Here is a 12,706-nt window from a genome sequence, read left to right as displayed (position 1 = left end):
TTCAATGTTGTCCTTCTTTACTAATTAAATTTACTTCAAGTTGTCCTTATAAATGATTAATTAGGCCCAAACAGACTAAAAACCCACACCATCACAGAGAGCTGGAAACTTCGGGAAAGTGCTGCTGTCCATTTTGCACTTTTTGCAGCGAAGCTCTACATAGCTACCTGCCGGCGGTGGTCGATGTCCGTCCATCTACATGTCGCGCTGACACGAAAAAATTTTCGGCTCCATCACTTAATAAGCAGCAGGCAGTGGCCTGGCACTTCCTTCAGACCAATACGTATCCAAATCCGGTGACTTATCGCTATCATCCAGAACAATATTCGACCAAATGTAAATTTTGCCAAGGACAGACCTAGACCACGTTATCTGGGCCTGTCCCCGGGTGCCAAGACAGGGCAGAAAAATTAAGGATGGGAAGCAGTGGGAGACCGTGCTGCTCAGCTCGGCCTCTGAAGAAAAACTCTCGGCCATCCAACAGGCCGAGGATGCCGCCAGAGCCCAAGGGCTTCTGGCCGCTTGTAGGCGGGGTCGCCCCCCCCCTCCACCAATTTGCCGGCTACCTAAATAAAAGTTACTTCTCTTTCCCTCCAGTTTCTTGCAAATGCTCTGTAGCCCTCAATCTAATGTAGGTGTCGTGGGAAAAATCATACGAAAATTGGCCACAAAGACAACCCCATCATTACGATGAGTTTTACTTACTTGTCATAAATAAATTACTGTGTACGGAACAGTATGGTTACAGAAAATGGCTGTAACTTTTGTTTTATTGAAACTATCCCGAAACGAATCATATCGAAATAGGCCGCTAAAACGACTCTATCACTACGCCGAGTTTCATTTACTTGTCATAAGTTAGTTCACAGTAAAGTTGTAAACGTTAGACTTTCCGTCTACTGCTAATACATGGCTGTGATAAAACTCGTTTTATCGAAACTATCCCAATACAAATTATATGACAATTAGCTGCTAATACAACTCTAACATTATGCAGAGTTTCATCTCCGTTTTTGTAATTACGTAGTTCACAGTGAAGTTGTAAATATTGTGAAATTTCCGTCTGCCATGCGGCGGCACTTGCACACATCACTACTTCGTAAAAGAATACATCACTCCACAGTCAAAAAATGTATTCGTTGTCTGTGACCTTCAATAATAATAATAATACCTGTGTATACAGAGATTTGGCGATTGAGGTAAAACACCACGGCTTCGCTGCTCATGCTTCACAGAGCGGAAGGGCTGGATTTTTTTTTCTGACTAGCCAAGCCTTCTCATGCAGTAAGTGTGCCTTTAATTTATCAGAACTGCAATTTATAATAATGTTTATCTTGCTAGTAGCGAAAACTCGAAAGCATTAGTGCTATTTGGACATAATCAAGCTGACAGTACCCTTCATTTTGTGATTCTATTCACATCTGCAGGCAAGTTTATGTGCAAATGTAAACTCCGGATGGATGGATGGATGGCGGCTACACCCTTTGTAACGGGCAGCGGCTGGCACCACCTAGCCTTTTGTTCCCCTTCCCTTAAACCCTTCTCCTTAAACTAGTTTTCCCTCCCCTCCTCCCCCTAAAATAAATATCTAAAATAGTATAGAAAACATTAGCTCCCCGATTTATGGTATTATCTCTCCCTCGACTTCCTCCACCAATCCTCTAGCCTCCCCTTCGTTACTGCCGCTCTTTTCTCGTCTATTTGCCCTCGTTCCCCAGGAAAACCTAATGCCCCTTCCATATCTGTCACTGTTCCCTCAGCCAGAGTCGGGCAAAGGTCTGTGCATCTCAGCACTATATGCTCTGTGTTCTCAATTTCGGCTCCGCAGGCCGTGCACAAAAGGTCCAAGTCTTCAAATTTAGCCCTGTATGTTTTCATTCTCAAAACCCCAGTCCTAGCTTCGAATAATAGTGAGCTGCCCCGCGAGTTATCAAATAAGAGCTCTCTCTTTATCGCCTGTTTTTGTGTCCTATACATAGATAGCACTGGCTTTCCGAGCATTCTTTCTTCCCACATTTTTCCTTCAGTCTCCTTCACCTCCTTTCCCACACTAGAACCACGTTGGACCCCCTCCCTCGGCTGTAGGTATCTAATCCTCAGCTTCCTAGTTCTAAGTGTCCACTTTGTGTTCAAACTTTTCATGTATAGATATCTGTACACTTTTCCCGCCCACCTTTTTTCCCCCAGTGCTGGGAGTCTCTGTTCATATTTTAGCTTACTTATTGCCTCTCTACCTTCGAATGACATCCACCCCATGTCCCCATGCACTCCCTCATTAGGGGTGTTCCTGTGTGCTCCCAAGGCCAACCGGCCTACAATTCTCTGTCTTGTTTCCATGCATGCCTGCATGCTGAATTTCCAAATGTGAGGCCAGGTACCATAATCCCTTTCCATACCCCTCTAATCACCTCGTACCTAGTTCCATAGTGCCTTGTGTTTCATTACAGCCGAGTTCCTTTTCACTTTTTCAATCATAATTTTTTCATGTTCTTTCAAGTACTTTTTGCCCTCGTTTAGCCATATGCACAAATACTTGTTTTTCAACATGATCAATCTTAGTGCCTTGTATTTTCAATGGTTCCCCCTTTTCTTTATTGTATACTATTATCCCAGACTTCTCTCTACTGAATTGCAGTCCCAATTTTTCTCCCTCCTCTCCACATATTCTCATTAGTTCCTGTAGCCCTACTCGGGTGTCAGCAAGCAGTACAATATCATCTGCATACATCAGTCCGGCTAGTACTCAAGCTACCTTCTGCCCTTCCAGCATATAGCTTATGTCGGTTCCTATTATGCTCTTTTGTATCCTCTTTTCCATTTGGCTCATGTAAATCATAAAAAGCAGGGGCGACAATAAACAGCCCTGCCCGAGACCACTTCTTATTTTAGCTGGTTTTGTAGTTTCCCCCTCCCATGTTATCTCTACCGCATTATCTGTATAAACTTGTAGGAATCCAACCACCTTTCTATCTAGACCACATTCCTTCAACTGGCTCCATAACTTTTCTCGGTTTACATTATCATAGGCTCCTCTAATGTCTAAAAAAGCTATCCATAGTGGTTTCTGCCTGGCTGCCGCTATCTCTATGCACTGTGTTATAACAAATAAATTATCATCTAGCCTTCTGTTCTTTCTAAATCCATTCTGCAGTTCTCCCAAGATCTCTTCGCGTTCTGCCCATTCCTCCATTCTCTTTTTCACCATCTGCATTGCTACTCTGTACATGACTGATGAGACAGTTATTGGCCTGTAGGATTTAATGTCCTTGCTTCCCTTACCTTTGTAAACTAATATCATTCTGCTTGATTTCCAGTCCTGTGGAACATCTCCCCCTACAACTATTTGTTCCATAAGTTGTCGTAATTTTAATTTACTTTTCTGGCCTAATATGCTTATTAATATCATGGGTATGTCATCAGGTCCTGTCGCTGTTCCCACGGGGACCTTGTGTTCAATTCTGTCCCATTCCTTACTTGTCATCCCTCTGTTCTCCTCCTCTAATTCTGTCCTGCTGTTGTCATTGTTCTCCATTTTGCTACCCTCTGGCTTTGCAAATGCTGCCTCTATTGTTAACCTAATATATTCCCGAGCTTCCGCTCCCTTTGTTCCTTCTGGTGTGGTCAGTGAGAGCTGAACCACCTCTGTCTCTTACTCTGTTGCCTTATGTGTTCCCAAAACTTCTTAGAGGCATTTCTGTCTTTTTTTCGTATCTCTAACAACCACTCTACCCCAACTTTTGCTATCCTGGCTTGAATTAATGCCGATGCTTCTCTTTTCATTGCAAGGTAATTCTCCCATTTTGTCTCCACCTCTTCTGGTGGGGCTCCCCTTTTCTTTGCTGCTCTTTGTTATCTGTACGCATTTTTGCGTTGCTCTATGGCCTTCTTATCTTCTCGGTCCTACCAGCTTTTCGGTTTATGTTTTCCCTGCTTACTTTCTAATTTCCTAATCTGTCCCTTCTCTAGCTCTCGTTTAAATATACCTATTAACTCATCGTATGTCCATGCCCTTTGCGGCAGCTCCAACCTGATATGAACTGTAGTGGCCATTCCTGTTTTATGCTGCAGTAGGTGGACATGTTCAAGCTTCAGTGAAGCCGCTACCCCAAATTTGTTGCAGTGCCGAATTGCCATGTTCCACCTAGTCAGTGCGCTTATGTTGAAAGACAATGTACTTAGAGTCGCTATAAAATGACCAGTTCTTTTTTTTATAACACTGTGTCAAAAAGGAGAAAAAAATATTGTAATGAAAAGACGGGTGCTGCTATAATGTTACTGGTAATGGCATGCATAGGCTGGCATACTTGTGAGTGCGCAGACTTGTACTCGTACCAGAGAAGGGGCACCGGAACCGAGGGGGCATGGGGCAGCGATTCCCACAGTCCTGAGAGTCAATTCCTCTCTAATATGGTAAATTAAGCCTTGGTTTCAAAATAAATGAAAAAAGAAGCTTGTGCAGGTACGTGAAATGAGCCCCGCCTCCTGCCACCACCACACTCAAAATACACTTCCAGAGCCCCTGCTCCAGATTAATTTCACAGGGCACTAGTGAATGCTGGTTAATGTTACTGCATACGAAATTTGACAACGATTTTGAGTGGACGTCAGTGACTGTCAACGAGTGTGAGGGGACATAGGCGTATGTGTTGGCGAGTGGTGGCAAGTAGTCGAGCATATTATGAGCGCGAGTGGGTGCCGGTAAGTGTGAATGCAAGCGAATATGAACCAGAGTGTGTACCAACGAGTGCAAGTACCTAGCCTGTGAAAATATTGGTGCGCGAGTATAAGTGAATATTTGCTTGTCCTGCCGACCTATGGTGACGCATTATATTCCTGATATGCGTCCCAGTAGGTGTTATTGTCAATGCCTTTATTACTCGGTCTTTGTGGTGCATAATGAAATGACTCCCGCTACCCCCTCCCCCCCCCCCCGACGAAAAACACTATTGTCGCTATTTTTGTTTCTTGCGTTGAGAAATGTCGCGACTGATTTTCCTTTTCGAATTCTCACTCTCCACAGTGAGTCTTTGTGTGCACTCCGTGCTCTTGTGGCCGGGTTGCTTGCAGGCGAAGCAAGTGACGCCTTTGGAGTGGCAGTCGTGACCAGGCGGGAGGCACTTTTTGCACACTGGGCAGTGCTCGTTTGCCTGCTTTACGCACACGCCACACCGCTCGCAGTGCCTGTACGGGCCGCCGTCTTTAGAAGGGCAGTCGTTGCACACGACACAATGTTTGTTGTGACGAGCTACCCATCGGTCGCACTGCGCGCAGAACGCGTATCCGCTTTCCGGAAGCGGTATCTGTCCCAAGGGTACGTCGGTGAATATTCGCACGGGCGAACCCTTGGCCCGCTTGCCGTGGGCTCCGTTAAATGTCGCGTGGTTCTCGTAGTCGACGGCGTAGTCGAGCATGCGCAGTCTAGGCAGGGCCTTCACGATGCGCTTCTCGTTGAAATACGGGAAGAACCAGAACAGATTCAGCTCGCAGCCCAGAGCAGCCGCCTGCTCGGTGATCCGGTCCAGCGTGCTCGCGACGGCGTCGACGAGGCCGCCGAACGGAGGATCGACGACGAGGGCGCACCGGTTACCGGCAGCCAGTCTCTGCCTGACCACCGTCTCCGACTGCTCACCGCGAAAGTGAAAGTTGTTGAACATGTTGAACCAGCAGAACTCGTCGGGACCGTAGAACTGCTCGTACGCTTGCTCGATGTCCAGAAGCAGGCTTTTCATGTCGGGACGGCGTTCCCTGAGGTGTTCGTGTAGAGTTGGCGTCCCAACGCAAAGGACGCGATCGAAGTTCAATCGCGCTAGCGTGTCGACGACGAAACGGGTGCTGGAGTCGGAGAAGAAGTACTGAGCCTTGGTTGCGTTGTTCACGTCGGCGTGCAGGAGCCGGCTGGGCCGCCGCAAGTCGTCGTCCGAAACCGGGTTGGTGAAGGAGTGTTCGAAGTGGTGTTTTCTCGCGTCCTTCGTCGACAGCAGCTTGCGGCAGCAGAAGTGTCGCTCGCACGGCTTGCATTTCAGCAGTTCCAGAAACCTGTCGTGCAGCTGACGGTGCGTCAAATCGGGCAAGACGCGCCGTTTCACAACGTTCCAACTGGAGTTGCAGCGCGAAGCTTGCTCCTTCCAAACGAAAAATGGGCAGTCCTTGCGCCGCCGACACGCGGAGCAGGCGTAGAAAACGCGCCCGTCATTTTTGCAGGAAATTCCTAGTCGTCTGAAAAGCAGCCCAGGTCCGTGCTCGCAGCAGGGAATGTTGTCGGAATCGTCGTGCAGCAGTTCAACACAACTTGTGAAGTTCATTGTAAGGTACTGCGTCGCGACTGCGAGCGTGGGGCTTTGTACTTGACAGACAAGGCGTGTCTCAATTGGCTTCACAACATACACACATACACTACTTTAAATACATCAATTCACGCACAGCACTCGCTAAAAACTTATCAAAATTCCGAAATTGCTGAACGAACCACATACAGGACCACGCTGACCACGCAGCCATAATGCCGTTTCACGTGAACAATTCTTATCAGCAAGCTGCTAGTTTCGAATTCAAAAGCGGGACAGATTTCTGCGTTTAGAATGTAAATTTACTTATATATTACAGTCTGAAATATTACAACTATGCTTTATGTTACTTTTTTTAATGACTGTGCCGCAAAATGACAGTGGCTAGTTAGTGCGCTGATGAGGCTATCGAAGTTCACAGCATAGCCTGGCATAGCCGAGTCAATGCCTCTGGCCGAGTTCGCCGCTTATGGCTGCTTGTTTGGCTGTTGGACCGAAGTAGTTGCGTTGACGATTAATTGACGACGATGGCTTCATTTTTCGGTTTTGACAAGATTCAGCGGCTCATGGTTATGATTAAGCATAACGGTGGTGTTATCAAATCCGCATTCAAGCTTTGGAGGTAAGATGCGATTGCTAGACATGTTTGAAGATGCTCTCTTCCGACTTGGTACGCACGAAGGTCAAAAACACAAGTTTCGTTTAGTGCCGGCTGCTGATGTGACCATTGGCGTTCGCTTAGAAAAGCATAAAGTAGTAATATTGCACTTTGTGGCTGACGATTGTGGGAATAATGTTTCATAAATCATGGTAGGAAAACCAGCCTACTTTCGATCGCAGCACATGCTTGTGCTGTTTGCAGGCAGTGTCGCGTGGTGATTTATATCACTCAAGCACTAAGAATCGATAATGCAGTCACAAGCACCATTTGACTTTTTGACCGAGGGGGTAGAAGCCCCAATCGTGTCCGGCTTGAACACACTCGCTTACGTTACTCTGTTATACAAACCTAGTTGTTTCTTTGTGAAACGCGTACATGATTGTGGCAGCGTCATGAATGTTTTGCATTCCTACGTCTTCATGGCAACCTCATCTATGGTTCTATTTTTCTTTTCTCTCTACCAGGATGGACGATTTACGAATGGGGACGCTGATTGGCGTTGACAAGTATGGGAATAAGTACTACGAGGACAACAGATATTTCTTTGGTGGGATTTCGCTTACCGAAGATTTTCGCGGGCAAAGTTCTCTTGCAGTAATTCTGTTCACTTCTGCTCTACAGGGCGCAACCGCTATGTGGAGTACGCTGACCATTACTTCTTTGACTATGATGGCAGCCAGGTGCCGGCCGAGTGGTAAGAACCGCACAACGTTTTAGGCATGTCCACTGATGCGGTGAAAGCACGGTAACATTGTTGGCACATGTTATTTGCGATGTGAGTTCTCTGTCATCAGCGTCAGTGCTGAATCAGAGGTGTATATTGATTGAGCTACCTTTGCTGCCTCTACACTGCGACTAAACTTTACTCTGTATTTACACATCAAATGAACCGCTCCTCGGGCCTCGTCAAAAAATTATATTACAGAAGTTGTGAAGTGCCGTCGAGGTAATGATCTAATGCATTATAAAAATTCAGGTTTATCTTTACTGTCTTTGTCGTCGTCTGAGTGTCAGCTGCTCAGCAAGCACCTTAACCTAACTTCTTGTTCTATTTGGAATGAAAGTGGAGAGGTTAACCCCTGTATTCTCAAATAATTCTCGACTCAAAGCTCTTCTTACGCATTACTGAGTAGAGCACAGCGCTGCTCGTCTACTCATGAAGATGCTATGCTCCTCAAGAACTGCTGTGGAGTGTCAATAAAAAGCATACAGTGACCACTTCTATGTAGGGCTGGTACTGTCATCAGCATTCTTGAGTCGAGGTGGAGTGCTGAGTGGAGGAACATTGTAGATCACCTTACAGGGGTGATGGCGACACCTTTTCAGGTAGTCATAATGAAATTAAGAAACATTGCAGGTTAAAGGGGCTCCTATCTTGTAGCGAAATAGAAAGCCTACCTTTTGAAATGTTAAACGTGCAGTAATTCCTCTGGGAAGTGAGTATAAATTTGTAAAATAATTTTTTGGTCTGCGCATTCTCCTCTTAAAACAGTGCATGGATGCCCTCAGCCCTGATTACTGGACATGATGGCATTCATGATGGCATGATGGACATGATGGCATTCCACAGAGATTCAAAGAGCCAAAGAGCTTTGTGAGGTTGTATTTTGTGTCTGTATTCACATAATATCTCACCTCATAATAACCCAGTACCGTGTGTGTGTGTGTGTGTGTGTGTGTGTGTGTGTGTGTGTGTGTGTGTGTGTGTGTGTGTGTGTGTGTGTGTGTGTGTGTGCGCGTGCGTGCGTGCATGCGTGTGTGTGTGTGTGTGTGTTTGTGTGTGTGTGTGTGTGTGTGTGTGTGTGTGTGTGTGTGTTTGTGTGTGTGTGTGTGTCGATGGCCTACAGATTGTACATAGCACAACCAGCTTACACCATTTCAATCTGAAGGCAGCAGTTTGGCAAATGACCTTGTACCCCTGTTCAATTAATGCTAGTATAGCTAGTGCACACACATATGACTTCATCTAGATTATCATGTTAAATTCGATTGCACAAAGCTCTGTTAGCCTATAATCTGGAGGATAACTCGAGTATACTTGGAAACTAATATGTGAGCGCCTACCTTTCTGATTAAGTTCTGTCATTAATTTGTGGGAATGTGTATTCATTACCTTATCAGAATAATTTTTTTTCCTAACAACATCTGAAAATAAGAACTGTTGTCCACTACTAACCAGAGGCTGTGTCTAATGCAAAGACTGTATGATGTGTAAATGTAAACACTTATTGAAAGGGCCAGAGCTTGGTTGAAAAAAGAAACCATGCTGCAGAGTTTTGGGATTGCTTTGCTTGACTAAGGTCTAGGCTTTGGGGCTGACACATTCGTGAGGCTTTGGCCTACTTTTGGCCATTACAGCTAGCAAGGGCCTCTTCCCGATTGTGCAGCTAAACTTTGAATTTTTAAGTGACACTAAAGAGGTAGTTATTCTTTCTTTAATAGTAAGTTATACTTCTAGATTCGCAAAAGAGACACCCTTATCGTGAGAAGAAGATTAGTAAGCCTGAAAAGACATAAAAAGGAAAGACGGGTGGCAAGAAGTTTCTGCACCAGCTAAATGTTAAGTCGTGAATTTTTACAGTTTGTGCTCGAGCCTAGTTAATTAGCTATCAGTAAAAATTCACTATATTCTGTTCTAAAAGAGCCAAAGACTGAACTCTGCAAGTTGCAAGAATGTTGACCGAGCCGCAACGGCCAAAATACAAGAAATTACTACTTTAAGATCCGTGACGTTGCAGTCACGTATCGGCACAGGAGCTGCAACATGAAATTCATAAAATGAAACTTTAACATTCTTTCTTTCTTCTAATAAATCTAGCAAAATTAATTAAAGTAAAATTCTGAAAGTATACTTATCAGTCTAAACTGATTCAGTGTTTGCAACAGAACAGGCATGCGCCAGTCAAGCAATCTTATGTGAGGAGAAAAAGAACTGTTTTGCATTTGTTCATATTTAATAAGGTGACTGCGCCATGTACAGGGGCATAGCCAGGAGGAGTGTTTCAGTGTCAGAGCACCCCCCCCCCCCCCCCCAAATCTTCCGAGTGCTGCGTACCCCATCTCCCCCTCCTTTTGGCCTTTTTTTCGCCCATACTATTTACACACCGCATCAATATATTAAAATCTAAAAACGAAAATAAGAGTGCCTGTTTGCTGACAAAAATGGTTCCTGTTCTAAAAACCAGATTGTTAAAAGCAGATTAAAACAGCGGAACAACTGTGTGGGCAAGTTGATATACAGCTTGAAATGCCTCTTTTGATTGCACGTCAAAGGCACTTCAGGAACATTTTAGTGTCCACTGTGGAGGAGTACTTTAGGCTGTGTATTCCTTCCCTTCCTCGACCATTTCTGCGCACAGCTTTTGGATTCCAAAATTCAATTCCAAGTCCAGTTCCATAAGCAAAAGAGTACCATTGAGCTTCTTTCTGCACTGCTACGACAAAACATCGCCAGAGCGGAGCAAGATCTAGGCTTAGAAATAACTGCCACACTCTATGGGGAGCTTATTTCTCTTAATGAGCCGTCTGGCTAAGTTCTTCTCTGGAAACAAAAATGGAAAAACAGCTATGCTCAGCCCGCCTCCGCGATACAGGCGGCTTCCCTTTGCCCGCAGGTATTGCATCCAAACATCCACCATTTGCTGCAGATTCTGGCCACTTTGCCCGTCAGTGAGGAGTTGTGAGGAGTTCTTCGTGTTTTTTGTTTTCGTAGAGCTTTTCATTTTCACCATGGTGATGCACCCAATGCACAACCAAATTCTACCTATGTTCGACTCAATTCTAACTCTCTGTTCATTCTCTGTACCCAAGAGTGGCTCACACAATGCAGCTCAGTGGCCAAAATATATAGGTCTCCGATTCTAAGATGCTGTATTATTGACACATGGACTTGTTTATCTTTTTCGGGTGAGCGCTCTGGCATGCTGGCAGGACAGTGGTATCTGTCCATGAAAACTCGGGAAGTGCTTGCCAGTATCATCTTTTGCTCCCTGCAGGCATGGCTGGCTGCACTACATCACCGACTTACCGCCTACCAAGGCTCCTCCTCCGCAGTACAAGTGGCTTGCCCCGCACACTGAGAACATGACCGGAACCAAGGACGCCTACATGCCGTACAGCACCGTCCAGCCCAAAATTCAGTCATGGGTACCACCTAAGACGGCAAGGAAGTGAACAGCTCTCTGAGCACCTTTGAAAACACATGGTAGACCTGCGCTGTAGGTGTGTCGAGTGCTGCTTTCACTCACTCTTGGCTGTACATACGAAACTTAGGTCAATAAATGAATTAACGCTGTTGGGCATCATTGCTCTGTTCTGCAGGGTGCAGTGATTGGGGAATACACAGAAAAAGATTAACCTTACTTTAAAAATGTCTCTTTGTCCAAGCATTTGGCACTAGTGGCACATTATGTGATGCTTTGGGGATGAGAAATTGCCCAAATGTGCTGAATTTTCTGCATCGGGAGACACAGCAGGCAAACACACTGACAGTTTATTTGCTCGGTTGCATTGTAATTCCAGTTGTAGTTGTTCTGGCAAAACTGGATGTTACAGAATGACAACAGGGCTTCTCAAAGGTTTTTAACTTGTCTCTTTAACTAAATGATGTAGGCTTGTATGAAGCAAGGTACGAAAGAAGCAGCTTAAAGCAGTTAATGTGAAGGTAACTCAGAGTTACCAAGAAATGGAAATTCCATGGTTTGTCATTGTTGTAGTTAGAAAATTACGTTTAGCGATGCATTCCTGGTTGAAACAACTGTTATTAAGATGGAATTGTCTTTTGTATAAGGTGAAAGAAAGAAGCCACATTAGAAGTACTGAAGGAGAAAAGAAAATTGAGTTTGAGATTGGGAAAACAAAAAACTGCACAGAATGCGATAGAACAGCGCAAGTCGACCATAATTTGATGAATCTCAAATATCCTCTAGGAGCTTCAGGGGACCTACAGAGATGGCTTTAGACATGCAATTCATGCACATTTTTTTCTAGACGGGCAATGGAGCCATTTGAATTTATGTGTGTATAAAAATGCTGTTTCCACATTGATCCCCAATGTGGGAGCCTATTCGGAGCCTATTCCTTTCTGCGAATTCTACCAAAAACTCACCTCTACTCTTCCTAGAATCAATGCTGCAGTTGCCAGTTGCTTGTTACCCAGCATGCTTTTTCCCATTTTGGCATTGAAGTTGCCACTGACTACAGTGTACCGAGCTTGAAGCTTTCTCATTGATAATTCACCATCTTCACAAAACTGCTTTCTTCATCGTCACGACTGGAGGTTGGAGTGTAAGCTTGTACTACCTTTAATCTATATCTCCTGTTCAACTTTATTACGATGACTGCCATCCTCTCTCTAATGCTATAGAATTCATCAATGTTGCCCACCATGTCCTTATGAACTAGAAAGCCTACCCCGTAATCTGTCTTATCTGGGAGACCCCTGTAGCAAAGGACGTGGCTGTTGGTCAGCACTGTATAAGCCTCACCAGTTCTAACCTCACTAAAGCCCAGAATATCCCAGGCAATGCCTGATAATTTCTCAAAATGCTCTGCGAAGCTAGCCTTGAGAGGGCTTGCATGTTAAACAATGCCAGGTTCAGTTCCCAGCGGCTGCCTGTCCGAATACAGAGATTCTTAGCATCCTCTGCTGTATCGCAGGTCTGACTGTCGCCGTGGTCAGGATCTCCACAGCTGCTGGGGAGCGAGGCCCACAAGTTAATTGTCAGTGAAGTGTTAGGTAGGTAAAGGGCAGTGATCATAG

At 45.1% G+C, this 12,706-nt stretch overlaps 2 protein-coding genes across 2 annotated transcripts; one reads left to right on the top strand and one right to left on the bottom strand.

Moving 5' to 3' along the window:
• Positions 1-4,180: 4,180 nt before the first annotated feature.
• On the bottom strand, positions 4,181-6,523 carry LOC142585080 (rRNA N(6)-adenosine-methyltransferase ZCCHC4). Its single transcript, XM_075695578.1, has one exon. The coding sequence runs from the start codon at positions 6,300-6,302 to the stop codon at positions 4,953-4,955; it is 1,350 nt and encodes a 449-aa protein (XP_075551693.1). The 5' UTR covers positions 6,303-6,523; the 3' UTR covers positions 4,181-4,952.
• Positions 6,524-6,721: 198 nt separating this feature from the next.
• ND-B17.2 (NADH dehydrogenase (ubiquinone) B17.2 subunit) lies at positions 6,722-11,244 on the top strand. The gene is made up of 4 exons (XM_075695580.1): positions 6,722-6,906; positions 7,410-7,492; positions 7,567-7,639; positions 10,941-11,244. Exons 1-4 carry the CDS (start codon positions 6,812-6,814, stop codon positions 11,116-11,118), a joined length of 429 nt encoding a protein of 142 aa, XP_075551695.1. The 5' UTR covers positions 6,722-6,811; the 3' UTR covers positions 11,119-11,244.
• The last annotated feature ends 1,462 nt before the right edge of the window (positions 11,245-12,706 follow it).

This window comes from Dermacentor variabilis, chromosome 6 (assembly GCF_050947875.1).
Source record: "Dermacentor variabilis isolate Ectoservices chromosome 6, ASM5094787v1, whole genome shotgun sequence".
NCBI classification, from domain to species: domain Eukaryota; kingdom Metazoa; phylum Arthropoda; class Arachnida; order Ixodida; family Ixodidae; genus Dermacentor; species Dermacentor variabilis.
This window is presented reverse-complemented; position numbering and strand designations above follow the sequence as displayed.